Source organism: Salvelinus fontinalis, chromosome 7 (assembly GCF_029448725.1).
Source record: "Salvelinus fontinalis isolate EN_2023a chromosome 7, ASM2944872v1, whole genome shotgun sequence".
Taxonomy (NCBI): domain Eukaryota; kingdom Metazoa; phylum Chordata; class Actinopteri; order Salmoniformes; family Salmonidae; genus Salvelinus; species Salvelinus fontinalis.
Genome location: NC_074671.1, coordinates 60076523 through 60104371, shown reverse-complemented (window position 1 = coordinate 60104371; position 27849 = coordinate 60076523). Strand labels below are relative to the sequence as shown.

At 47.0% G+C, this 27849-nt stretch overlaps 2 protein-coding genes across 7 annotated transcripts in view; one reads left to right on the top strand and one right to left on the bottom strand.

Annotated features, from left to right (window-relative positions):
- Window positions 1–2279: 2279 nt before the first annotated feature.
- Window positions 2280–27849, top strand: part of LOC129859935 (CD276 antigen homolog) — a 61750-nt gene continuing 36180 nt past the window's right edge. The window contains exon 1 of the mRNA XM_055930195.1: window positions 2280–2423. Within this exon, the coding sequence (XP_055786170.1) occupies window positions 2296–2423 (128 nt within the window). The 5' untranslated portion in view covers window positions 2280–2295. The remainder of the gene's footprint in view (window positions 2424–27849) is intronic.
- The window catches only part of LOC129859933 (sentrin-specific protease 7-like), a 32329-nt gene continuing 9290 nt past the window's right edge, over window positions 4811–27849 (bottom strand). For 3 of the 6 annotated variants that reach the window (XM_055930187.1, XM_055930186.1, XM_055930191.1), the window contains 16 exons: window positions 27447–27807; window positions 21029–21150; window positions 19998–20144; window positions 18675–18708; window positions 16849–17073; window positions 16061–16299; window positions 12484–12560; window positions 12190–12306; window positions 11720–11839; window positions 11340–11432; window positions 8168–8340; window positions 7508–7560; window positions 7371–7414; window positions 7214–7282; window positions 6954–7104; window positions 4811–6768 (listed from right to left, as the gene is read on the bottom strand). In XM_055930187.1, the coding sequence (XP_055786162.1) occupies window positions 6625–6768; window positions 6954–7104; window positions 7214–7282; window positions 7371–7414; window positions 7508–7560; window positions 8168–8340; window positions 11340–11432; window positions 11720–11839; window positions 12190–12306; window positions 12484–12560; window positions 16061–16299; window positions 16849–17073; window positions 18675–18708; window positions 19998–20144; window positions 21029–21150; window positions 27447–27807 (2169 nt within the window). In that variant the 3' untranslated portion in view covers window positions 4811–6624. Of the gene's footprint in view, window positions 6769–6953; window positions 7105–7213; window positions 7283–7370; window positions 7415–7507; window positions 7561–8167; window positions 8341–11339; window positions 11433–11719; window positions 11840–12189; window positions 12307–12483; window positions 12561–16060; window positions 16300–16848; window positions 17074–18674; window positions 18709–19997; window positions 20145–21028; window positions 21151–27446; window positions 27808–27849 lie in introns of those variants that run through there. The other 3 variants (XM_055930190.1, XM_055930189.1, XM_055930192.1) reach the window with 3 other exon arrangements.

Below are 27849 nucleotides of genomic sequence, written 5' to 3'. Positions count from 1 at the left end.
ATATTTTTGGTTATGGAAAATATATTTCAACAGCGGTTTAGATGGTACAATGATTCTCTACACTATACTTGCTTGTTTTGTCACATAAACTGAAATTAGGCAAACTATTAGAACTTTAGCAACCAGGAAATGGTGGAGCGATTTCTGCATAGTGCAACTTTAAGCTAACACTTTATTATAAAGAACTCTAGTTACTCCACTATGTCTTCCTGTGTTTCAAAACACAAGGAGAAGAAAACAGGAAGAGATCTGGCCCATCAAAGGGATGATCCACTTATCTATTAGCGTCATGGCATTCACATCATTGGAGAAATACTACATGATCACATCATTGGAGAAGTACTACATGATCACATCATTGGAGAAGTACTACATGATCACATCATTGGAGAAGTACTACATGATCACATCATTGGAGAAGTACTACATGATCACATCATTGGAGAAGTACTACATGATCAGATTTGAGCTACACCCGATGACCTTTCCATTAGTCCTGAATCCCAAGCAAATGCACAGCTGGTTGATAAATCTCCTCTTTGCATGGTAACACAACTGACGTGCATGTAGTTCAATGACTCGACTGTGTCCCAACTGGACCCCTTAGTAAGACTTGATAGCACTGTTTTCTATCGGTGCTATGGATACTTAGAGACTATGCGTGGGGGAGAGCTGTTATTAAAGCCATTGTGGTTTTGGAAGTAGAATGGCATAGCTAGCATATCATCCAGTGGAAGTAATTTTCTATGTCATTGGGGAGTCCATTGAATATGCCGTAATTTTCCCGTCCACGCATGGGTTCACTTGTTTGAAGGCTCCATAAATGATCTAGACAAGAAGTTGACACCCAATAGTGGAGTTGTACAGAGAAGAAGAAGAAATCAGAGGGTTATCCTTGTTTCCAGGGGGTGGAGTAAAACCACTGAAACATCTCAGAGGGGATATGGGTGTTCCATGCCAGGGTTAGGGTTAGGGTTAGGGTTGGGTTGGGTTAGGGTTAGGGTTGGGTTTGGGTTAGGGTTAGGGTTGGGCTAGGGCTAGGGTTAGGGTTAGGGGTTTGGTTGAGGCTAGGTTTGAACAGGATGTGGACATGAAGCTAGGGTTAGGGTTGAACCAGGATGTGGACATGAAGCTAGGGTTAGGGTTGAACCAGAATGTGGACATGAAGCTAGGGTTAGGTTTAGAGGTAGGGTTAGGGTTAGAGCTAGGGTTAGGGTTAGAGGTAGGGTTAGGGTTAGAGCTAGGGTTAGGGTTAGGTTTAGAGCTAGGGTTAGGTTTAGAGGTAGCGTTAGGGTTAGAGGTAGGGTTAGGGTAGGGTTAGGGTTAGGGGTAGGGTTCAATCAATCAATCAAATGTATTTATAAAGACCTTCTTACATCCGCCGATGTCACAAAGTGCTGTACAGAAACCCAGCCTAAAACCCCAAACAGCAAGCAATGCAGGTGTAGAAGCACGGTGGCTAGGAAAAACTCCCTAGAGAGGCCAGAACCTAGGAAGAAACCTTGAGAGGAACCAGGCTATGAGGGGTGGCCAGTCCTCTTCTGGCTGTGCCGGGTGGAGATTATAACAGAACATGGCCAAGATGTTCAAATGTTCATAGATGACCCGCAGGGTCAAATAATAATAATCACAGTGGTTGTCGAGGGTGCAACAGGTCAGCACCTTAGGAGTAAATGTCAGTTGGCTTTTTATAGCCGATCATTGAGAGTATCTCTACCGCTCCTGCTGTCTCTAGAGAGTTGAAAACAACAGGTCTGGAACAGGTAGCACATCCAGTGAACAGGTCAGTAAGGATGTGCATGTCGCTGGGCTTGGGATCGGGTCGAGACCTGTCACACATCCGGTCATTAGTGGATAACTGCCTTGCATGCCTTCTCAGAGAGCAGAGTAGGTGGTTTCTGAGGTGAGGTGGCTGAGACTAGGGAATAACAAGGCCGCCAGGTAGTCTCTCTCTCTGGTGAGGCCTGATTGACAGACTGAGGTTTGTTTGGAAGTTAGCGCTAGAAGGGTAGGTGGAGTCTTAAAAGGAAAAATGCTCAGAAGGCTGCCTTTATAACCTCACCTTCATCTACTCACTCTCACCACAAAACTCTCTCTGGACTGCTTATGTTGCCAGCTTTAGTCATTTATGTAACGGATGTGAAATGGCTAGCTAGTTAGCGGGTGCACGCTAGTAGCATTTCAATCAGTTACGTCACTTGCTCTGAGAGATTAAGTAGGGTTGCCCCTTGCTCTGCAAGGGCCGCGGCTTTTGTGGAGCGATGGGTAACGCTGCTTCGTGGGTGTCAGTTGTTGATGTGTGCAGAAGGTCCCAGGTTCGCGCCCGTGTCGGGGCGAGGGGACGACGTAAAGTTATACTGTTACATTGATGCTGTTGACCCGGATCACTGGTTGCTGCGGAAAAGGAGGAGGTTGAAAGGGGGGTGAGTGTAACGGATGTCAAATGGCTAGCTAGTTAGCGGGTGCGTGCTAGTAGCATTTCAATCAGTTATGTCACTTCCTCTGAGACATTAAGTAGGGTTGCCCCTTGCTCTGCAAGGGCCGCGGCTTTTGTGGAGCGATGGGTAACGCTGCTTCGTGGGTGACTGTTGTTGATGTGTGCAGAGGTTCCCTGGTTCGCGCCCGTGTCGGGGCGAGGGGACGACGTAAAGTTACATCTGTTACATTTACACCGATTCAGTAAAACTTCAGGCTGTCTATAATAGGGTTTGGGTTCAATTCAATATCAACTCCATACAGTTCAGATGTTAAAATGATTCACTGTTTTTGAATTGGCTTAGCTTTCTCCAAGTACCTGTACAGTTGAGATCTCTCTGTGTCAAATGGCTAACTTTGTTGTTTTTATATTATAGTCAGGTGACATATCAACAGATCAGGGAATAGGAAATACAATTAAAAACAGAGGTAGGTAGGTAGCCAGCAAACGAATTATACTTAAACAGTATACACAGAATATATGCTCTAATTAAATAATCTGTTGCTTTTCGTTGTCTTGACATTAGTCTCTTGCCTGACTACAGTTGGACACTCACTCAGCTGATGACGGTGACGTTACGGCAACGGTGAATCAACAACGGTAACATGGTTTATTGGATAATGTGATCAGCAGATGGGCCAGTGTCTTCGTTAGGTCTGGGCTCTTGTCCAGATATCAAGATGATACCACTGTCCTGCAAGGCAGAGAAAAACAACACCCTCTGACTAGACCTGTAATACTAACCTCACAATGAGATATTCACACCGGTCAATGAGTTAACGGAAACCAATAAGGACATGTAAGGACAGAGTCAAACATAAACATTCAGGATTACAACACACCATGGCACGTATTATTGGAGTGCTGATCTAGGATCAGTTTTGCCTTGTAGATTATAATGAATGGACAGGGTGGACCTAATCAAAAGGTGTCTCTCACCGTGTGAATACTGTATTACCAGCAGCCTTTGACAAATACTGTAACGTAGCCAGGGATAAAGTTGCCTAAGGTCAACGAGTCTGGACCCCTGCAGAAAGGCTGTGATTGGAAGCTGGTTTTCTATGAAGAGACTACAGAAGAACAGAAGGGGGAGGGGGGCTCTAGAGAGCCATCGTGTCCAAAGAACTAGCTAAATCTGTCTAATCCAGCAGTCCAGCTCAGATTAGCTTTCCTGTGGCTCCTAGTGGAGCACAGTTACCTCATCATGGCCTAACCTACTGTCTACAAGACAGAGAATGCATCCCAAATGGCACCCTATTCCCTATATAGTGCTCTGGTCAAAAGTAGTGTACTATATAGGGAATAGGGTGCCATTTGGAACGCAAGCAGACAGACAAGGCCAAGCCCAGAGAACTGGACTACTACACGTCAACAGTGATTAAAGGAAATGCGCCCAATCCTACCTCAGTGGCTTTTGGCCACAGACCCAACCTCCATTCCCTTCAGTCTGTAACTATGGTGACCCACAGTAAGCAAGGACACAGTTGAGTGTGAGGCATGCTTATCATAACAATGCTGTCATTAATACTAAATAACAGCAGCTCAAGTCAAATGAATACTTATCAATCAAATGAACGTCATTGATGCCGACAAGGCGCCACAAGTCATTTGAAAATTAAACAGTTAAATTGTGCTTCTATTCTTTTAAACATAGGCTACAATTTACTGTACAACATCCTCTTAATAAACACTTCCTTTCAGCAAGCGACCCCCACTGACCCACCATCTAATGAAATGAGTAGCATTCTTATACAGGCAATGACCTGTAATCCTGCTTGGCCCCAGCAGGGACCCTGCTAATTACCTGGGGATGAACCTCTCCCTCAACCAACGCATTTCAGCAGACGCCCTCCAGGCATGTGTTCTAAATGGCATCCTATTCCCTTGATAGTGCACTAGTTTTGACCAGGGCACATAGGGCTCTGGTCAAGAGTAGTGCACTGCATAGGGAATAGGGTGCCATTTAGGACGCCGGCCAAATGAATGAAGGCCAGAGCCAACAGCAGAGCTCCTCAGTCCCCAAATCCTCTTCCTATCAGAGGTCCCATATGCTCGGTGTTTCCCGTCTTTGTTGACATGGTTGGTAGGTTCCCGGCTGTTCGCCCCACATGGTCGCACCCCCCGACATCCTGACCTCTGTGAAAATAACAGCAGCAGATGACCACCCCCCTTTCAGAGATATCTGAGGTCAAACGTCTTCTACAGTAACCTAATAACCTTTGACCTTGGCAACCTGCTGAGAAGATACATGGTTCTTTTGTCCAACACGTCATTGTGTTTTCATCTAAACATGCCAGTTAAAAATTATTGTTCACAATGAAGACTTTCACTCGGTCACTTGGAGTTTCTTTATTGTCATTACAAAGTAGATTTGATGTTAGCCCATTTAAATGAGTTTAACTATGTGTAAATAAAAACAAAACTAACTTCAAACTGCTTTAACACGGTTCTGTATAAAACACGTCTCCAGACTACCTGTTGACTCTCTGGACCGATCTATTGGAAGGACATTGATCTCAGACCTGATCTCCAGACCCTAAACCAATGCATTAGTAGTTGTAGGCTGGAAGGTGTAAGACGAGTTAAGCAGTATGGATGTCCTTGGCTCATTCTATGGAACCCTTGAACCCAGCCGTAAAGCCCATCCATAGCGAACCAGTGGCTACCTTAACAGCACAATTTAAACCTTCAAACCGGCTACTGCATTTGACTATACGGCTTTAACTGAACTATAAGACAGAATTAAAGCCAACATAATTATAGTATTAGGATAACAATATGGAAGAATTGATAAACACTAGTTTTTATACTGTAGTAGTGGGGCCATTTTCTGACAGTGGCTAAATCAATGGGGTAGAGATTTGGATGGGGCGAATAGGAAAAGGGTAGCCCCACTCATTTGGGAGGTGTGGGGGGGTGACCTTAACCCTTCCAACACCAGTAGGGGTGGAGGAGGGCTCTGTCCTGTCTAAGAGGGCTCTGTCTGGGGCCCACATGCTGTGAGGCTGCACCAAAGACTCCAATTATCCAAAAACGCTCATTCTACCAACTTAACCCAATTAAGTACATATGGTTAAGCACATATCCTATCAGACTTAGTGTTAACGACCCAAACTGAAAAACCTATTAACTGTGTCCGTGTGAAAAACACACAATAACTTAAAAGGTCATATCTGGGATTCTCGCTCTACAATATTGTGATGGTGACAGAAGAGTTCTGTCCAGCCGTTGCTAGGTAGACTTTGGGAGCATCTTTAATCCAGGAATATACCACATTATAAATACATTATTGTAAATACATCATTATAAACATGCCATTAACAAATCAATGTTTACACCATGAAAACAAACAGAAACCCAAATGGAAACCCTTACTGTGTGGGGAGAATGTTATTTCTGTTTCTTATGACAGAGTGAGTCAGGTCCCTAGACTTTCATACAGCACAACCTTGGAGGGGAATTTAGTTCTGCCTGTAAACAGAAGAGGGGAGAGGTGCTGTTCTAATCATCATATTACAAGCGGTCATTGTGTAAGCTTACTCGGTGTTCCCCACTGGAACATTGGCTTTTCTTACAAACTAAGCAGCTACATCATGACGAGCCAAAAGTAAAACTCTGCCAACATGTTGACTCGTCTGTAGTGATAACACTATTGTTTAGCAGCTGCTAACAATCATGTGCATATTGAGTCCTTTATGACCGATGGTCAGGAACAACAGCCGGACACACGGAACAGGAAGAACTGAGTAATATTGACTTTAATATTTATAGTGGTTTTATGTGTGAGTCATAAGGACATTTGAAAAAGAAACCTGTTCTGGGTACATGAGTTACGCTTCTGCTCAGCAAACTAGATGTGTGTGCTCACTCATATCCTTGTGTAATAATGTCCATTCCAAATGCTCTCTTCTATAATGTAACATAAAACCTAAACATTACATCAACAATTTTATTCAATTTTACAATCCTATTATTTTGTACATTCACATTACATACAAGTGAGAAACAAACATCCTGAGACATTTTATTTAAAAAATAGTAATACAAAAATAGTATAAATATTACATGTATTGTACATTTAAAAAATAAAAGTCCTTCACAGTTTAGGGGTATTGTAGTAGTAGTGCATTGCTGATCAGGTACCCTGGCTACCTGCAGCTGCTCCCGCCGTTGCCTTGGCGACCGTGCAGCTCCATCACCAGGCTCCGGATCTCCTCCCTCTTCCTCCACACCTGTTGCCGTGGAAACCAGCGCTCCAAACGCAGGGGGAGGTCAAAGTGCACCACTGGGTTCTGGAAAAAGTCAGTGAGCCAACCAGAGGTTTGGATTAAGGTGTGATGTCATGCATGGAACAGGCAGTTATCATTTCAGATCAAGTGTTTTAGACAGCGTAGTGGAGTCAGAAAAATACCAATGAAATGGATGGTTGATGTCAGCTTGTTGTTAAGCGTGGGAGTTTACAGGGGGAGGGCCGTACCTGCAGAAAGCTCTCCACGTACTGCAGGAGGTAGAGGCCACAGTCGCTGCTGTTGTCCTGTAGAGGGACTGTACAGTGGGAAGCCTTCATACTGTCCACAGTGAAGTCTCTGCGTGTTCCTCTACGCACCTCCCACTCTACATGTAGGTAACTGGAGAGGACAGCCGGGAGAGATTGAAACTAGTGTACACACACATATATGAACCACACACACACAAAACAATGCAGGCGCGACAGACACACACAGAGAGAGTACTCACTCCCGCAAGAGCTTATAGATGCTCTCATGGTAAGAGATCTTCAGGGAGTCCATGATGAGAATGCAGGGTCTACAGAGAGAAGACAAGCCCGTGATATTACACACACTGTTATAGATGGAGGAAGTACAGACACTTCATTCACAATTAATGCACTCACTTCTTAATGATGGTCTCCCTCTGACAACCATCTTGGGTACACGCCTTCAAAATTGGGATAATGTAACTTAGAATGTTGCACACATGCTCAAATCATCTGATATTTTTGATTGTTTTACAAAAGAGGGTGATATTTACTGGTGGGTTGTTGGGCCTCAATATAGGTTTCCCACTGGCTCCCCCTGTTCCACCTGAAGTACGTACACACACACACAGACACACACACACACACACACACACCTTTTAAAACCAGCAGCAAATATTTAGTTACTTTGATTTTGTTCTGTTGTGTTATGGCCAAATGTGCATGCTCCATTTCTCAGTGTTTCTTGGCTGGGTATGGAGGGCACGCTAGACCTGAACTACAGCCACCAGGCCAACCAAATAATTCCATCTGCAGTTGGGATTCAATTACACACACGCATGAACATGCACACATAACATAAACATCACATCCAGGTATGGCTAGAACACCCCCTAATCGTCAGTTTTCTGAGAGAGACATCATTCTCAGAGGTCTGGAGTTGTATATAACAATGTAAGCCCTAACATAGGGTTTTAACGGGTAGTTAGGGACTGACATCGCAGCCTAAACAGCCCCCTAGCTACCTTCCAACAACATTGAGGCAAAATAAAAACGATCTAACCCAACGTTAATTTGGTCATTAAAGTTAAACAAAGCATGTGGACGCAACCCGGGCTGATTAGAAACACTGTTACAGGGCCCTGGTGAGAGAAGTGAGATTCTGCCAAGGTAAATATCACAAACACACAATGCATCGGCGCTGTCCAACGCACCTGCTCCGTTCTGCAGTTTGGGGTTGCTGGCCTCTGGAGAAGGCCCAGTTGAAGCCTGGGGCTGGCATTTCCTCTTCCCCCCGTTGGCCTCCACTCCAGCTGGGCCGGACCACTCCTCATGCTGGGCCTGCTCCAGGCCAGGGAAACAGATCACCACAAGGTACCAGTGGGCTCTGGGGAATCAGACAAAGTAATGTGCAATGTATCATGTCGTGGCTATATGCGAAGTGTTCTATGTGTATGATAAGAGTAACGTATAAGGTATATATTATGTACAGTGTGTAATGTACAGTGTCTATTTTGTACACAGCAGTAGTGTGTGTCTAAGACAATCCTTCCCTCGGGGACATTACAGTTCATCCTATCCTATCCTAGGAGAGAACGGGTAATGGACTGGGGAAACAGAGATCTGTGTTACCGTATCTACATTCTCATCTAGATATATAGATGGATTTGATCATGGCAATACAGAGCAATGGGCAGCATGTGTTGTTTCAAAGTGTAAAGAGAGAAACCAGTCAGTCTAGTGGAGTAAATGGCATTCACAAGACACTATAGGGAACAGCTGTGTCCCCCGTCCTAGCCTGGCTGTGTCCCCCGTCCTAGCCTGCCTGTGTCCCCCGTCCTAGCCTGGCTGTGTCCCCCGTCCTAGCCTGGCTGTGTCCCCCGTCCTAGCCTGGCTGTGTCCCCCGTCCTAGCCTGGCTGTGTCCCCCGTCCTAGCCTGGCTGTGTCCCCCGTCCTAGCCTGGCTGTGTCCCCCGTCCTAGCCTGGCTGTGTCCCCCGTCCTAGCCTGGCTGTGTCCCCCGTCCTAGCCTGCCTGTGTCCCACCGTCCTAGCCTGCCTGTGTCCCACCGTCCTAGCCTGCCTGTGTCCCCCGTCCTAGCCTGCCTGTGTCCCCCGTCCTAGCCTGCCTGTGTCCCCCGTCCTAGTCTGCCTGTGTCCCCCGTCCTAGTCTGCCTGTGTCCCCCGTCCTAGTCTGCCTGTGTCCCCCGTCCTAGTCTGCCTGTGTCCCCCGTCCTAGTCTGCCTGTGTCCCCCGTCCTAGTCTGCCTGTGTCCCCCGTCCTAGTCTGCCTGTGTCCCCCGTCCTAGCCTGGCTGTGTCCCCCGTCCTAGCCTGGCTGTGTCCCCCGTCCTAGCCTGGCTGTGTCCCCCGTCCTAGCCTGACCTGATTCTCTTGTATAGGAACACCCTGGAAGATACCGTGTCAGAATATAAATCCGTATCTGGAGCTTAGCCCATTTTCCAGCTACACGTCAGTCGGGAGGTATTGTCATTGATGCTTTTATACTGAAAACCCATTAAGATATGTACAGTAGGTCTGCAGTTGTATATCATAATATATGCCATTTAGCAGACACTGACATCCAAAGCAACTAAGTGTCATGCCTGCATACATTTCCCTATGGGTGGAATTGAACCTACAGCACTTGGCATTGCTAGAGCCTCCCTCCACGGACTGAGCAGGGCTCTAAATCATTGTGCCGGGGACAGAAGACCGTGTTGACAAAGGTACAGTATCTAGACTAAAACCCTTCTACTGTGGTCCTAAAGGGAACAGGGAACGTGACGCTGTGCAGCACTCCATCCAGACCGCCATCATTCCACAGCCATATGAATGAAGGTACGCACAGCTGGCCCCGTCTCTGTCAGGCGTGACATATAGTGTACAGCAGAGTACAGTAGTGTAGTATAGAGTAGTGTAGTGTAGTATAGAGTAGTGCAGAGTAATGTAGAGTAGTGTAGAGTAATGTAGAGTAATGTAGAGCAGTGTAGTGTAGTATAGAGTAGTGTAGAGTAATGTAGTGTACAGTAGAGTAGTGTAGAGTAATGTAGAGTAGTGTAGAGTAATGCGGTGTACAGTAGAGTAGTGTAGAGTAATGTAGAGCAGTGTAGTGTAGTATAGAGTAGTGTAGAGTAATGTAGTGTAGAGTAATGTAGAGCAGTGTAGTGTAGTATAGAGTAGTGTAGAGTAATGTAGTGTACAGTAGAGTAGTGTAGAGTAATGTAGAGCAGTGTAGTGTAGTGTAGTGTACAGTAGTGTAGTGTACAGTAGAGTAGTGTAGTGTAGTGTAGTGTAGAGTAATGTAGTGTACAGTAGAGTAGTGTAGTGTAGTGTAGAGCAGTGTAGTGTAGTGTAGAGCAATGTAGAGTAGTGTAGTGTAGAGCAGTGTAGAGTAGTGTAGTGTACAGTAGAGCAGTGTAGAGTAGTGTAGTGTACAGTAGAGCAGTGTAGAGTAGTGTAGTGTACAGTAGAGCAGTGTAGAGTAGTGTAGAGTAGTGTAGTGTACAGTAGAGCAGTGTAGAGTAGTGTAGTGTACAGTAGAGCAGTGTAGAGTAGTGTAGTGTACAGTAGAGCAGTGTAGTGTACAGTAGAGCAGTGTAGAGCAGTGTAGTGTACAGTAGAGTAGTGTAGAGTAGTGTAGTGTACAGTAGAGCAGTGTAGAGTAGTGTAGTGTACAGTAGAGCAGTGTAGAGTAGTGTAGTGTACAGTAGAGTAGTGTACAGTAGAGCAGTGTAGAGTAGTGTAGTGTACAGTAGAGTAGTGTACAGTAGAGCAGTGTAGAGTAATGTAGTGTACAGTAGAGCAGTGCAGTGTAGAGTAATGCAGTGTACAGTAGAGTAGGATAGAGTAATGTAGTGTACAGCAGTGTAGTGTAGAGTAATGTAGTGTACAGCAGTGTAGTGTAGAGCAGTGTAGTGTAGAGTAGTGTAGTGTAGAGTAGTGTAGTGTAGTGTAGAGCAGTGTAGTATAGAGTAATGTAGTATGCAGTAGAGTAGTGTAGTGTTGTGTAGTGTAGTGTAAAATAGAGTAATGTAGTGTACAGTAGAGTAGTGTAGAGCAGTGTAGTGTAGAGTAATGTAGTGTAGAGTAGTGGTGTAGAGTAGCGTAGGATAGTGTAGTATAGTGTAGGGTAAGGCAGTGTAGGGCAGTGCAGTGTAGGGCAGGGTAAGACAGTGTAGTATAGTATAGAGTAGTGTATTCTGTAGAGTAGAAGTATTCTGTTCTGCTTTGCGAGGTCGACAGAAATGGTGTCATTAATGGTCCAAGTCTTGGCTCTACCCTCTCTCTGTGTGACTGTGTGTGTGTGTGTATGTGTGTGTGTGCGCGCACGATGTGTTTGTGAGAGAGTTGTGTGTGTGAGTGCATGAGTGTCTATGATTCTCACTCACTTGTGATTGACAGGCACAAACAGGTAGTCCTTGTTGAAGATGTCAACATGGCGGGTCCACGTCCTCACCCTCTGGTGCCTCCTGTCCCTGGCCCTGAGAGGAAGGAGAGGGGAAACACTTCACAGCAACGCATACTACTCCTTCCATCACAATCCAGGAAGAATATCTCTTAACAATACTCTTAACAAGAGTAAAATGCTCCTTATCTTCTCTGTCAATACCATCATTAACATTGTTAGCATGTGACTAAGCCACCAGCACACGTAGAGCACGCCGCCAGGAGCCTAAGACCAAACATGAGCCCCCCGCGGGGCGCCAGGTGACGCGCGGCCGAGCCGCCCACTAAGCTGTTAAAAGACGCCGAGTGCTGATCTCCTTACGGGATGGCAGCCTCCTCCTCCAGGGACGTGTCCCGGCGGGTCAGCTGCTTGTAGAAGAAGCTGCTGAAGACATGACATCTCTCTGCCAGGGGCCCCGGGGCCCGCTCCAGGAGAAGATACCTGAGGGGACAGGAAGATGCTGAGGTTTTGCTGTACTGTCACATGCTGTGTGGCTGAGCTAAACTATGGGGACGTGGCTGATTTCCATATATGTTAAATGAAGCTAATGTTAGGGTTTGGTTATGATAACGGTCAGTTTTAGGTTTTGGGTGGTCAGCCTGTCAATAGGATGCTGGTCAGAAAAGTCCCCTTAGTCCTGCTTCATTGTACTTAGTTGCGGTTTGAACCAATCAGCATTCAGGATTAGACCCACCCGTTGTATAATCACTGGTTACACGTCTGCCAGCTGGCTAAGATGTTCACATGACAGGAGAAAAACATTGGTCCACAGGCAGATCACTAGAACTCACTTAAGGTAGAAGTCGATGATGACGTCATTGAGGAACTGGCCACTGTCCAGACAGTCTAGGTCCTCTGTTGTCACGGTGATTCCTCCTTTAGAAGGGAGTGGTGGGTACTGGATCAACCTGATGATGAAGAGAGCCAATAGTTCATGTGTAAACAGCAACAACTAATACTAACTAATATAGTTAGTAATATACTAGGTAGTATATTCTACATTGAAAACCATCCATAACAATAAACTGGTGAGCAGCAAGATATACTGTCCTCACCTGGTGGGCAGCAAGATATACTGCCCTCACCTGGTGGGCAGCAGGCCCTTGAGTCTGGAGTAAGGCTCTCTGCTTCTGTGGTTCGCTCTGGTCCGACTGGGGCTCCCCTGATCGGAACAAGAACAGAACAGAAAAACATTACAGAATCACCTGTCAGAAGTCATAAGTCATCACTCTACAGATTCAGGTGATCAAATTCAAAGTTTTGGCGAGTGATGAGAATGAGTGGGACCGAGATGATACAGTCAAGGTCTGCTCTGATGATGAACAGCAGAGAGGAAGAGGATGACGCCACTCACTGTGTGTGTTGGCCAGACATGCTGCAGATCTGCCAACTCTGTCCAACTTTTTAGAGTACCAGATGCGGGCGGCAAATTGGAGATGCAACTCGCACGCGCGCTGTTTGTAAGTCTGATCGCAATTATAGAATTGTACCAAATGAAGTCTATAAAAGGTTGAAATACGTACTTTCTTGACAGCATCCCATTTAATGCCAATATGTTAATATTTATTTTTTATTATACTTTTGTAATGCTTTTTGTGACGTAGATCATAATTAAAGTTAGTCTATCAGGTTGCGTGGAAAATACAACTAATGGGACGCAGAATTAAAAGTATATCACAATCGCACAAATGCGACCAGTTATTTTTCGTATTTGCATTTAATTTCTTTCACTAGCAGATGCGAGTGAACTGCTGGCACTTTAGAGCCCACTGAATGTCCATCTTATGTTTGCTAACGTTAGCTTGAAACAATTAGTGTTTACCTTTCCACAACACACGGAGTTGAAATGGGATTTGTCCAAGTGTTTACATACAGCTGACAGTCAGCAAACTCAGCATCACAACAAATAGGAGGGGCAGGCACGGGGGTAGCTGCGTCGAATAATTATGTATTAATCTCCATGTCCGTTGACACAAACTCCGTACATGTCTGTGTTTTGCAGCTCGAGAATCGGGATGTTAGATTTACTCAGTGGATTTATTTTTTACTAAAATGTAAAAAATATATATATTAAAAAAATTGGGCCCTATTAATTTCTTCGTACTTTTAACTCGGATCTTGTACCTGCGTACATGGAAAGAGAATTGCATAGTTGGTACGCAAAATGTGTGCATGTTGCTGCGTCCACAGATGAGGTCAAGGGAGCCAGCTCATAAAGACCCCAACGAGGTCTTTAACGCCTACTTTGGTCTATGCCAGTTGGCCCCAAAAACCCTGACGTTCCTGGGCCCTCCCTGGACCACACACCACACACACACACAACCCTCGCCACACACACACACTCTCCGCCAATCACATATCACCCCTGCCGTACTCATCATCCCCACCACACACACACACACCTTCGCCCACCCAGATCCCTTCTAACTGCCTGTGTAATTCCTCCATCCTTCTAGGACCTGTGAGGCAGTAGAGACCAAGCTCACTTCTGCAGCTGGTTGGGTGTGATCCCACCCCCCCACTAATTCTGTCCAACAAGCCATCTCCACTAGAGGTCGACCGATTATCATTTTTCAACGCCGATACCGATTATTGGAGGACCAAAAAAAAATTGACAATTACAACAATACTGAATGAACACTTATTTTAACTTAATATAATACATCAATAAAATCAATTTAGTCTCAAAAAAATAATGAAACATGTTCAATTTGGTTTAAATAATGCAAAAACAAAGTGTTGGAGAAGAAAGAAAATGTGCAATATGTGCCATGTAAAAAAGCTAACGTTTAAGTTCCTTGCTCAGAGCATGAGAACATATGAAAGCTGGTGGTTCCTTTTAACATGAGTCTTCAATATTCCCAGGTAAGACGTTTTAGGTTGTAGTTATTATAGGACTATTTCTCTCTATTCCATTTGTATTTCATATACCTTTGACTATTGGATGTTCTAATAGGTACTTTAGTATTGCCAGCCTAATCTCAGGAGTTGATAGGCTTGGAGTCATAAACAGCGCAATGCTTGAAGCACAGAGAAGAGTTGCTGGCAAATGCAGGAAAGTGCTGTTTGAATGAATGCTTACGAGCCTGCTGCTGCCTACCACCGCTCAGTCAGACTGCTCTATCAAATCATAGACTTAATTATAATATAATAAACACACAGAAATATGAGCCTTAGGTCATTAATATGGTCAAATCCGGAAACTATCATTTCGAAAACAAAACGTTTATTCTTTCAGTGAAATACAGAACCGTTCCGTATTTTATCTAACGGGTGGCATCCCTAGGTCTAAATATTGCTGTTACATTGCACAACCATCAATGTTATGTCATAATTATGTACAATTTTGGCAAATTAATTACGATCTTTGTTATGAAGAAATGGTCTTCACACAGTTCGCAACGAGCCAGGTGGCCCAAACTGCTGCATATACCATGACTCTGCTTGCACAGAACGCAAGAGAAGTGACACAATTTCCCTAGTTAAGATAAATTAATCTTAGCAGGCAATATTAACTAAATATACAGGTTTAAAAAGATATACTTGTGAATTGATTTTAAGAAAGGGAATTGATTTTTATGGTTAGGTACACATTGGTGCAACGACAGTGCTTTTTTCACGTTTGCACTTGTTAAATCACCCGTTTGGCGAAGTAGGCTGTGAATCAATGATAAATTAACAGGCACCGCATCGATTATATGCAACGCAGGACAAGCTAGATAAACTAGTAATATCAACCATGTGTAGTTAACTAGTGATTATGTTATGATTGATTGTTTTTTATAAGATACGTTTAATATAGCTAGCACCTTACCTTGGCTCCTACTTGCATAACAGGTTGTCAGCCTGCCACACAGTCTCCTCGTGGAGCGCAAAGTAATCGGCCATAATCGGTGTCCAAAAATGCCGATTACCAATTGTTATGATAACTGGAAATCGGCCCTAATTAATCGCCCATTCCGATTCATTTGTCGACCTCGAATCTCCACCAATCAGTCTCACCATCTCCCCATCTCTACCCCTCAGTCTCCCCATCTCCACCCCTCAGTCTCCCCATCTCCACCCCTCAGTCTCCCCATCTCCACCCCTCAGTCTCCCCATCTCCACCCCTCAGTCTCCCCATCTCCACCCCTCAGTCTCCCCATCTCCACCCCTCAGTCTCTCCATCTCCACCCCTCAGTCTCTCCATCTCCACCCCTCAGTCTCTCCATCTCCACCCCTCAGTCTCTCCATCTCCACCCCTCAGTCTCCCCATCTCTATATCTCCATCCATCAATCTCCCAATCTCCATCCCTCCAATTTCCCCATCCCTCCCCTCACTGGACACTGTCACTTCATCAAAACTAAGTCAGGGGCCACTCACACTGTGTGTGTGTGTGTGTGTGTGCGTGCGTGCTGACAGGGCCACTTCTTCTAGCTGGCACCACTAACTGGCCTTCATAGAACCTGCTGTTATGTTGAGCACCCAGACCTCACAGTGGATTGAATAACACAGACATTATTATAACAGGTTTATCAATGTATACCTCTGCATCTTAAGGCAGAAGGATGGAGAGTTGGGGGACAGGTGACGAAAGAGCACAGAGGTATATACACGCTGCCAAGCACATAGACACACAGACATATTCACACAGTTCTGAGCTCCTGAGTGACTATACTGACCTTTGCTGCCCCCAGGCCGGGGTCTGCCACCAGGCTCTGCCCCAGCAGGGTGAGCAGGTGGGCGTCCTGGGGACAGCTGTGTATCAGTGCCAGGCCGTCTGCCCAGGACAGAGGGCTCTTCAGGTCGTAGGAGCGGCCCTGACGGAATGCCTCTACATCCAGCATGGAGGCTAGCAGAGCAGCCTGCAGATCACCCAGCTGTTCTCTTAGGACCAGGAGGAGGAATGGACAGGCCTGACCTATATATCCACAATAGGAGGGAACACACACACATTAACACACGGACAGATACACACAGAGACACACACAGTTATACACGTTGGCAGGTGATGACTTTCTTTCCTGGAGAACATGAGGTTGAATCATGACGGTGTGCTGCATTGTGATCCGCCCACTACTACTCAGTAACTGGGCCACATTAAGGACAACGCACCACTTCTTCCCTCCTTGTCTTTATTTAGGTTTTGGAGGCAGAATCTTGGGAAGTTTGTTTCCCTGTTGACCTTCACAGCTTGATTGAACCTTGAACTCAATTAATCCACCTCTGGATCGGACGGAACACTAGTCCCAATTTAGCATCAAATTCTCTGCATCTGGTGAAAATATGTTGAGCCACTATTCATATTACTATAGATGCATTTATCCTCATTTAACCAGGGAAGTCACATTGAGATTGATGTCTCTTTTTCAAGTGAGCTCTTTTAAAGTTAACATGGACTCTCAAGTCTCGACTAACACTGTAATGAATTTCTCTGTCTTAATTCTCCCAGTTGGTACAGTAGTCTTACCAGGCAGTGTAACAGGGTGGAGGGCTGATAGCTCTGTCTGCACCAAGTTGGCCTGGGCCTCAGACACCCAGAGGAAGAGCAGGGAGGGGGCCGCTCGGCCGGGACAACCCTGGAAGAGACTCCCGTCTTGGGCTAGACCCCCGTCCCACACCGCGTACCCCCTGAGCTGGGACGCCACCAGGCTCACCGACACCCCCCCCTCCTCCTCAGATGACACCCTGGAATCTGTTGGAGAAGGGGGGGGTGGGGGGGGGGGGGTGTAATAATTCTGTTTTGATCATACTGGATATCAGATGACAGGGAAGTATTTTTTGTTGGACTATTTCTATAATTTATTTAAGGATCTTATACTGTATTTTGGAGAATGAAGAAAGACTGTCTAATACACTGACTATCAGGGGTTAAGAATCCAAGACCCTGGAGTTACTAGCACCATGCTCTCACTAACTGACCACCTCCTGCTCAACATAAGCGTCTTAGGACATTAGTAAGATCCACCCGGAGTCAAGTGGGGTGAAAAAGTCGAGCAAACCAGTATGGCCAACCGTCGCCAAACGTAAATAGAACCCTAAGCTGAGCTTCTTAACCCTAACCCAGTCCAGAGAAAAACAGGTAAGTGTGTAGAGGTGTGTGTGTGTTCAGGTGTAAGTGTGTGTATGGGGGCAAAAGTGTGTGACCCAGACAGTTGACCAGGGTCGTTACATGCTCACCTACAGTAAACAACATGGTAAGCCATGGGACAATAACAAGTGTAACCGTAATGAGATTTATATAAAGGATTAAAGATGGGTTATCGAAGGGAACGTCAGGCTGGAATTAAATCATTACACATAATTAATATTACAAACTGGGTGGGTCGAGCCCTGAATGATGATTGGCTGACAGCCGTGGTATATCAGACTGTATACCACGGGTATGACAAAACATTTACTTTTACTGCTCTAATTATGTTGGTAACCAGTATATAATAGCAATAAGGCACCTCTGGGCGTTTCGTCGTGCTTAAGAACAGCCCTTAGCCGGGGTATACAGTTGTTTTGGCCATATACCACACCCCCTCGGGCCTTATTGCTTAAATATAGAATAGGCTGATCTGATCCTTCTACATGTATATAATACCTGTAAATCCTTAACTACAGGTTTTTTGCATCGTACTGGCCGCCTACCTTTCCTTCCTAGACAATGGATTTCAGCACTACAATTTCAGAACAGAAGTGTGTTTGCCAGTCTGACTTTACTAGCCTGGTCCCAGATCTGTTTGTGCTCTTGCCAACTCATTTGCTTATTGTCAAGCCAAACATGTTTAGCATGACAATGAGGGCCAAGGAGTTGGCACGATGGCACTAACAGACTGCCACTCATCTGCCCGCTGTCCTCCTCATCTGAATACCTTGACCTAAGTCTCATCACAAAGACACTGAGGCCACAATCTATGACGCCAGGCCGCAATCTATGACGCCAGGCCGCAATCTATGACGCCAGGCCGCAATCTATGACGCCAGGCCGCAATCTATGACGCCAGGCCGCAATCTATGACGCCAGGCCGCAATCTATGACACATTGTGCCCCGTTAACGTCAACTGAGGAGAGGAGAAGGGGGCCATCATCTATGTGGTGGCAGATGGTGGCTCAGGGAAGCTATGGAGCCCATATGATCCCCCTGGGGAAGGGGAGGACCCTGCATGTGTTGCAGTAAAGACTAAAACACACAGTGACTTCACCCTCTGAGGCTTATCGAGACCTTTTTATCATCTTTCCCCATCTGATCATTAGGCTAGGTCATACTCCACCACACACAGCTGCAATGTCAAGCTGTCAGTGATTACCTTTCAGCGGTAGAGTGATGCCATCATCTGTTACCTATAAAAAGAGGAGGGAGATGAAATATATTAGCAGGAGGAAAATGCTGACATGTTGTCATTACGGTATGTAATAAGAGAGAGGATGAATAAAATAGCTGATCAGAGAAGAGGTAAAGGAGAAGAGATTGAAGACAGGTGGAGGGATATTATAAAGCATCCTGTTGGGTTTATATACTAGGAGGGTAGACTGACCCCTGACCCTGATGCTCAGTCTTGACCAACCCCTAGACCCTTAATCCCCTAGCCCAGACCAGATGCACTTGTGTAGATCTGAAAGGATTAAATAGGTATTCACATTGGACATATTTAGCATGGTTGCTATGGAAACAATACAAATCATAACAGAAGAATACATATTCTGTTTAAAAGGGTTGTCAATAAAAAAGACAATGCCTCGTTCAACAACAGAAGGAACGTTTCCAGACATGACAAAAGCAGATAAATCAATCAATAAAATAGGCAATGGGGACTTCCCTGTTGTTGTGATGTCACAGTGGAAAACAACAACAGTCTGACACAGTAATCTATTGACCACAAGGCAACTGCTCCGGACTCACTGACCACGGTTTCATTCACCCCAGTACTCTGTCATTAGCACCACACTATTTCTTAACTGCTTGTTAAAGGATTTTATGGCCCTTGAATGGACTTGATGGGAGTTTGTAGAACACCTGGTGATAAACTGCCGATGTTTTGCCAGTTATGGTCTTGAGTTGCTTATCATGTTATTGTTCCAGCAAGAGACTGGCATGTGGGTTCATGAGACTGCCAGTCAAGGTTGTGTTCGAAGTGTTCAAAGTAGCGACACATATTTGATCTTCTATTTTATTACAGCTCTCTCCATCCGTCCCATCAGTGTAATATGTAAGTCCTATTTCGTGAGCACTGGCCCATTAAGACGTTGGACAACACATGTCCTTTATTAAAATATAAACCAGGAACAAAAACTAGTGATGGGCCAATCACATTAAGGGGGAAGCTATCTGGAAGAGAGCATGGAAAGAAAGAGAGAAAGAAGCTTGGTAAATATGGATGTGAAATCAGGACAGTGGGGAAAGAACCTGGTTGTTTTTGTCTTCCATTCATAAAGGCTTCAACTGAGACACACATTTGGAACGCACAGGTATTATGCTCAGCTAATTTCAAATGTGGAGTACAACCACACGCCTATGTGTATGTAACGGATGTGAAATGGCTAGCTAGTTAGCGGGTACTAGCCATTTCACATCCGTTACATGTACACAAAGATAGAGTGACCTACACACACCACTAGCCAAAGTGTCTTACCACCAGGTTTCCATTGGCCTGTGCTCGGACCACCCCAGCGTGCAGTGTAGAGAAGGACAGTTCCATGATAGGAGGCAGTGGCTGTGTGTTGCCAGGTTGGTGCTCCGATACGCTCTGTGACCCAATGACCTTCTCTCCAACCACAGCCTGTCAATCACAACACAGGGGCACCGGCACACATGGAAATAATTCACAATATTGCATAAAACACCTCATATTTACCTCAACTGCTTAAATAGATTTCTTCCCAGGCATGAAACAAAGGCTTCCTGGAAGCAAATCGACCAAGATTTCCTAGAATGTTTTCAATTGGTGATGTCTTGTCTTTTAGTTGCAACAAGTTACAGTGGATGGAGTTTAAGGTGGAGGCCCTTCAGCTAGGTCCCTCCAGCTACAGTAATGGTAGAAGAGACACTGCACTGAGCAACATAAAAATCCTAGAACAGAGATGGGAAGCTCTATTCAAGATGCTCAACAACAGGGGTTACATCTGTTCCTCTACAGCATCTCGAAACACAATAACAAACATGTTGGATCTTAACCAGAGTTACCGGCTTCTTCTAAAACATCCACTGGGGAGGCTTTCTACTACTAATTATCTCACAGCACCAGCCTGGTTTCTTTTATTACACATTCCCAATCCCCACTGTGTGCTAGCTAGCTGAACCTCTACATGTGTTACAGACAGGCAGTTAGCTGACAAGAGCTGGCAAACCTCACCTCATTCGTGATATTGGCTACAATGTTGCCTTCTCCAAGTCTGACCTCTCAATCCAAGTCTGAAATAGCTGGCTTCTCTGAGCACTGTCTTCTCTGAGTACTGCATATAAAAATGTCCGTCTTGATTTGATGTTCTCTGATTGTCAAATGCTCTAATATTTTTCAAACCAGACAATATGTTATTTGTCCAGGCAACCATAGAATTAGAACCATATCATTAGAATTCTACTCACTTAAAGTGAATAGGCCTCTGACATGTGATGATGTACCATGATCATTAGAGACACATGCCCCCTCCCATCCCTCCTTACCTGTTTGAGTACATGTTCCTCTGGGGTGGGTTGGCCTTGCCTGGGGCTCTGTTGTGGGGTCTTCAGCCTGGGGCACTCTTCTTCATCATCCATGTCCTCCTCATCCTCACTGGACAGCACAACTGACATACAGAGACACTCAACTTAGTATGGGGATTATACACTGTCGTTATACAAACAACGGGAACTAATAATATTACAGGCCAGCGCTCTGTTGCAGCAGCTGGGTGTAAAAAAGTTGGCCTTAAATGATAAGCGGAAGGTAGCAACACCCAGAATATACTAGCCTTTCTTTCAAAATGAGGGAAGAGAGAGAAAGAGGAGAAAGAGAAAGAGAGAGAGAGACAGAGAGAGACATGTGTATACACCAGTCTGCAGGTGAGGGGATTGTACTGTATATAGTAAGGTGCCTACACACACGGAGGCTGGTCCATGCCAAGGCTGGGGTTGGTGGGCCCAGGGTAATAAGCTTGCCAGGGAGTAATCTGGAGTGTGACGCTCAGCGCTGAGCTAGCCAGAACTGGAGCACCTTGTCCTGCTGTACCACCAATAACTGTTCTATATCTATGGTGCCACCTATTGGGACTGGCACCTTGAAGTGACACTGACACCGTTAGTTAGTGTGTCATTGGGGTGGCTTCACGAAGGAGCTGCTGGCACACTGACTCGTCACTGAAGTTGAGAGCAGGAGCTCCTTTCTGTGCTCTACCACCTACTGAGACTGTCACTGAAGTTGAGAGCAGGAGCTCCTTTCTGTGCTCTACCACCTACTGAGACTGTCACTGAAGTTGAGAGCAGGAGCTCCTTTCTGTGCTCTACCACCTACTGAGACTGTCACTGAAGTTGAGAGCAGGAGCTCCTTTCTGTGCTCTACCACCTACTGAGACTGTCACTGAAGTTGAGAGCAGGAGCTCCTTTCTGTGCTCTACCACCTACTAAGACTGTCACTGATGTTGAGAGCAGGAGCTCCTTTCTGTGCTCTACCACCTACTGAGACTGTCACTGAAGTTGAGAGCAGAAGCTCCTTTCTGTGCTCTACCACCTACTGAGACTGTCACTGATGTTGAGAGCAGGAGCTCCTTTCTGTGCTCTACCACCTACTGAGACTGTCACTGAAGTTGAGAGCAGGAGCTCCTTTCTGTGCTCTACCACCTACTGAGACTGTCACTTTCAAGTCAGTGTGTTAATGAGTGTGTCAGTTGCTGTAACAGTCAGTGAAGGACTTAAGAGGATTGGAGTGGTATCTATTTGTATTCAAGATGACTACTTTGATGAATGATTAGCCATTATCATAGCCATTACCATTATTTTTAAAGCCCCCAAGCAGTCTTTGTAATTTTATTTGTAAATCATTGTATGTCTAATAAATCACTCTCTGTTAATTTAATGAAAATAGATTTGTTTTATCATTTACACTGAGTATACCAAACATCAGGAACTGAGTGCATTTCCCTGAGCCTCCTTTCGCCCTTCAAACACTCCTTCTGATCATGTGGGCGTTAGGAAACAAATGTGAAGATATTTACATAGCCCTGATTGGCTGATAGGATGGTCTAGAGCCCACCCCCTTACCCAGATGAACAGTCATTGGACTATTATAAACAGATCACATTGTGATGTCATGATGTGGGCCAAAAGTTCCATCCCACCAGAACAAGCTGAAATTCAAGGCATTGTTTTCTAACATCTCGTACACAAAAAGGGCATTATCATAATTATCATAATTTCAGTGATATTAAGACAGTGTGAAAATAGCATCATCTGTTTTTTAAGAATAATCACGTATTTAAAAGCACCTCCCCTTTTAATATATCACATTGGTTATGATGAAGTACGCAATATAAGCCTACATCCTGTTGTTCACCAATACCTTTGGCATAAATACAGATTAGCCTACATTGTACAGGTCCTGACATAGGACCACGGACATAGCTGGAGATGGCTGTTAGCTGCTCACACAAAGTCAATGGGTTAATTAAAAGGAGACTAGAAGCTCCTGGTAGCAGCGGAAGGACCCAGAGTCGGAGGGGGAAGTGGAGGGGGGAAGGGGATTGGGTCAGTGTGGGTCAAGTGCCAGTAGACAGACACAGGACTAATGGGCTTTATAGGGAGCTTTGGCTATCCACAGTAATCTGGGTGACTACTTGTCTCCCTCCCCCTCCTCCCCATAACCCTGGTGTTGCAGCGCCATGCTCTACCAACTGATCCACACGGGACCTACATATTCCTCCTCCCACTTCCTGCCGTTTCCCTATCCCTGTCTCCTCTCTCCCTCCCCCTGCCTGCCTCCTCTCTCTCCCTGCCTCCTCTCTCTCTCTCTCTCTCTCTCTCCCTGCCTCCTCTCTCTCTCTCTCTCTCTCCCTGCCTGCCTCCTCTCTCTCCCTGCCTGCCTCCTCTCTCTCTCTCTCCCTGCCTGCCTCCTCTCTCTCTCTCTCCCTGCCTGCCTCCTCTCTCTCCCTGCCTGCCGCCTCTCTCTCCCTGCCTGCCTGCCGCCTCTCTCTCCCTGCCTGCCTGCCGCCTCTCTCTCCCTCCCTCCCTGCCTGCCTGCCTCCTCTCTCTCCCTCCCTGCCTCCTCTCTCTCTCTCTCCCTGCCTGCCGCCTCTCTCTCCCTGCCTGCCGCCTCTCTCTCCCTGCCTGCCGCCTCTCTCTCCCTGCCTGCCGCCTCTCTCTCTCTCCCTCCCTGCCGCCTCTCTCTCTCTCCCTCCCTGCCGCCTCTCTCTCTCTCCCTGCCTGCCGCCTCTCTCTCTCTCCCTGCCTGCCGCCTCTCTCTCTCTCTCCCTGCCTGCCTCCTCTCTCTCTCTCCCTGCCTGCCTCCTCTCTCTCTCTCTGCCTGCCTCCTCTCTCTCTCTCTCCCTGCCTGCCTCCTCTCTCTCTCTCTCTCTCCCTGCCTGCCTCCTCTCTCTCTCCCTGCCTGCCTCCTCTCTCTCTCTCTCTCTCCCTGCCTGCCTCCTCTCTCTCTCTCTCCCTGCCTGCCTCCTCTCTCTCTCTCTCCCTGCCTGCCTCCTCTCTCTCTCTCTCCCTGCCTGCCTCCTCTCTCTCTCTCTCCCTGCCTGCCTCCTCTCTCTCTCTCTCCCTGCCTGCCTCCTCTCTCTCTCTCTCCCTGCCTGCCTCCTCTCTCTCTCTCTCCCTGCCTGCCTCCTCTCTCTCTCTCTCCCTGCCTGCCTCCTCTCTCTCTCTCTCCCTGGCTGCCTCCTCTCTCTCTCTCTCCCTGCCTGCCTCCTCTCTCTCTCTCTCCCTGCCTGCCTCCTCTCTCTCTCTCTCCCTGCCTGCCTCCTCTCTCTCTCTCTCCCTGCCTGCCTCCTCTCTCTCTCTCTCCCTGCCTGCCTCCTCTCTCTCTCTCTCTCCCTGCCTGCCTCCTCTCTCTCTCTCTCTCCCTGCCTGCCTCCTCTCTCTCTCTCCCTGCCTGCCTCCTCTCTCTCTCTCTCTCCCTGCCTGCCTCCTCTCTCTCTCTCTCCCTGCCTGCCTCCTCTCTCTCTCTCTCCCTGCCTGCCTCCTCTCTCTCTCTCCCTGCCTGCCTCCTCTCTCTCTCTCCCTGCCTGCCTCCTCTCTCTCTCTCCCTGCCTGCCTCCTCTCTCTCTCTCCCTGCCTGCCTCCTCTCTCTCTCTCCCTGCCTGCCTCCTCTCTCTCTCTCCCTGCCTGCCTCCTCTCTCTCTCTCTCCCTGCCTGCCTCCTCTCTCTCTCTCTCCCTGCCTGCCTCCTCTCTCTCTCTCCCTGCCTGCCTCCTCTCTCTCTCTCCCTGCCTGCCTCCTCTCTCTCTCTCCCTGCCTGCCTCCTCTCTCTCTCTCCCTGCCTGCCTCCTCTCTCTCTCTCCCTGCCTGCCTCCTCTCTCTCTCTCCCTGCCTGCCTCCTCTCTCTCTCTCTCCCTGCTCTCTCTCTCTCTCTCTCTCTCTCTCTGCTCTCTCTCTCTCTCTCTCTCTCTCTCCCTGCCTCCTCCTCTCTCTGCCTCCTCCTCCTCTCTCTGCCTCCCTGCCTGCCTCCTCTCTCTCTCCCTGCCTGCCTCCTCTCTCTGCCTCCCTGCCTGCCTCCTCTCTCTCTCCCTGCCTGCCTCCTCCTCTCTCTCCCTGCCTGCCTCCTCCTCTCTCTCCCTGCCTGCCTCCTCCTCCTCTCTCCCTGCCTGCCTCCTCCTCCTCTCTCTCCCTGCCTGCCTCCTCCTCCTCTCTCTCCCTGCCTGCCTCCTCCTCTCTCTCCCTGCCTGCCTCCTCCTCTCTCTCCCTGCCTGCCTCCTCCTCTCTCTCCCTGCCTGCCTCCTCCTCTCTCTCCCTGCCTGCCTCCTCCTCTCTCTCCCTGCCTGCCTCCTCCTCTCTCTCCCTGCCTGCCTCCTCCTCTCTCTCCCTGCCTGCCTCCTCCTCTCTCTCCCTGCCTCCTCCTCTCTCTCCCTGCCTGCCTCCTCCTCTCTCTCCCTGCCTGCCTCCTCCTCTCTCTCCCTGCCTCCTCTCTGTCCTCCACCATGCATGATACATTAACATGGAGGGACAAAGGGGACTGAGAATAACCAAGTCTTCTCTCGTTATCACTATGGTATTTTCCTTGTCAGCACCTTGAGTGCATGTGAAGACACACACACACACACACACACACACACACACACACACACACACACACACACACACACACACACACACACACACAAACACACACCTCAAAAACAGTGAGCCACCCCTCTGCGGTGGAGCCTGGCATTAATCTCTCAGCACCGCTGACAGCTGATGGTTTCCCATGCCCGCCTCTGGCTACACATCTCTGACCACAAAGAGCTTGTAAAGCTGTAACTAGGACCCATTAGGAGAAGAGAGAACAAATGCAGACCAGATGAGGATCCTCATCGGATGTAGTGTCCTCATCATTCCCCTGGTGATGCCCCAGCCCCATGTTGACAAAAATATATTTGAATGGCAAATATTGCCTGTTCCCGAAAATTACAAACCCAAGCTTGAGTTTCCTCTCTCTTCCAACCGCTTCTTGGCTCCCTAGCTCCCCATGTCATCATCATTATGAAGGCTCCTGTACTCGTTACTACCTAATCACTGGGGATTTGAAGGGCCAAGACTCCGCTAGAGAGAGGAAGCCCATGGGTCTCTGGTAGACAGGTCCTCACTAAGGACGCAGCTCACCACAGATCCAATCAGTGGCTATGGGCGTGGCTTAGTTGCATAGAAGTTAAGGTTAGTGTTGGTTATAGGGGTGGAGCTTAGGTCCTTCCATTCTAACGCCACGGTGGTGGTGCACCATGCCAACAGAGGGAGTTTCCCTGTAAATTGCTTACAGTGTGTCAGAGTGCGCTCTGGGTTGTTGGTAAATTCAGAGCGTTTCGATCTCGGGAGCGTTCAGAGTAGACTGGACGCTCTGGCCGAGTTGAAAGGTTGATCCGAGTGTTCTGTAGCTGGCTAGTTACTTCCAGACATAAATGAGAGAACACCTCATTCTGACCATTTTACTGGTCCTAGCAGAGCTGGTTAGGCTGTTTTCATGTTGTTATCTAGAGCGTTGGTGACTAACTGGGATTCTGGATACAATTTAGTTATGTTTTCTGCCAACGTTTACTGACACCAATAATATTCAACAGGTGTTGCGCGTTTGTAAATTCATCAGTTTTTAATCTGCCCTAGCCAGAGTGAATTTACGAACGCACCCTTAGTCTCCCTCGCCCCTAGTCTGGTTTGCATTGCCACAAAGTCAGACTCCAAAGCCACATTCTGCCTTACAAATGATCTCATCTCTTTCTTAAAGAGACACCGCACACTTTGCTAAAAGATATGGCTTCTATGTAAATGGTGATCAGTACAATCAAATATGTTCTAACAGTTGCCCATAAAATAAGTCCTAAAGGGAAAGGATTGTTTATCATCTGCAGCCCCATAATATCAGCTACAACAAGCTCAATGCACACACTCCTGTTCAATAATATGCACTCACCTGTATTGTGAATAGACCTAGGCTGCATCTTGATTCACCCGGTTTATCAATGCAGATTTACCATTCAAATAAATGACCATTATGTTGTTTGGTACTTAGATTCGTAATAACAAGTCAAACTGACTGCATAACAGTAGCTGAGTTTATCTGTCTGGATCAAGTGCCATTCTGGGAATTTGTCTAATACGCCTTCTTTCTGTTGTTGTTGTGGTATCGTTTTAGTATTGAGTATCGTGATACTAGCCAGCCTGTTATGTAATGGTTCTGAACCCCACTAAGACATACAGCTGAAACCGCTTCCTCGCCTGTTTATCCATTGGTGTCGGACGATATTCTATACTGATGCCACTGGGTGAGGAGGGCATTTTGCTTCGTTTATAATGTTGGTTCAGTGTAACAACACTCGTATTACAGAGTAGTATGTGACGTCAAACCGCCAGTCTATGCGCGATGTGGTATGTTCTGATCAATATGCTATGAAGGGTTCAACAGTGGGTCAACTTACTAGGTTCTGTGGAGGGGGGCTTGGGCCTCCTCAGCCTGAGATGGAGGGAGAGACACTTGGTTGGAGGCCTCCTCTCTCTGTCTGTGAGGTTAGCCCGGAGGGGAGGCCTGCTAAAGGAAAACCGCGTCTCCCGTGTGGCCTGGGTCACTGAAGCCACAGCGGAGAGGGGGTGTCTCGGGGACCCTGTGGATGCCCCTCTGGCCCCTGACGTCAAGGGGCGGTCGGGAGGGTCGTCACTATCTGAGCTCTGGCTTCGGTGGCCTGCTGGGACAGGGACACTTCCCCTGGGGCCCGTCCCTGGTAAACCACTAGTCCTCTTGATCTGATTCTGCAGTGATCCTGAGCTTCCCGTCCTCTCCTTCTGAAAGCACACCAGGTAGGACTACTATTCACAGGGGTTAAT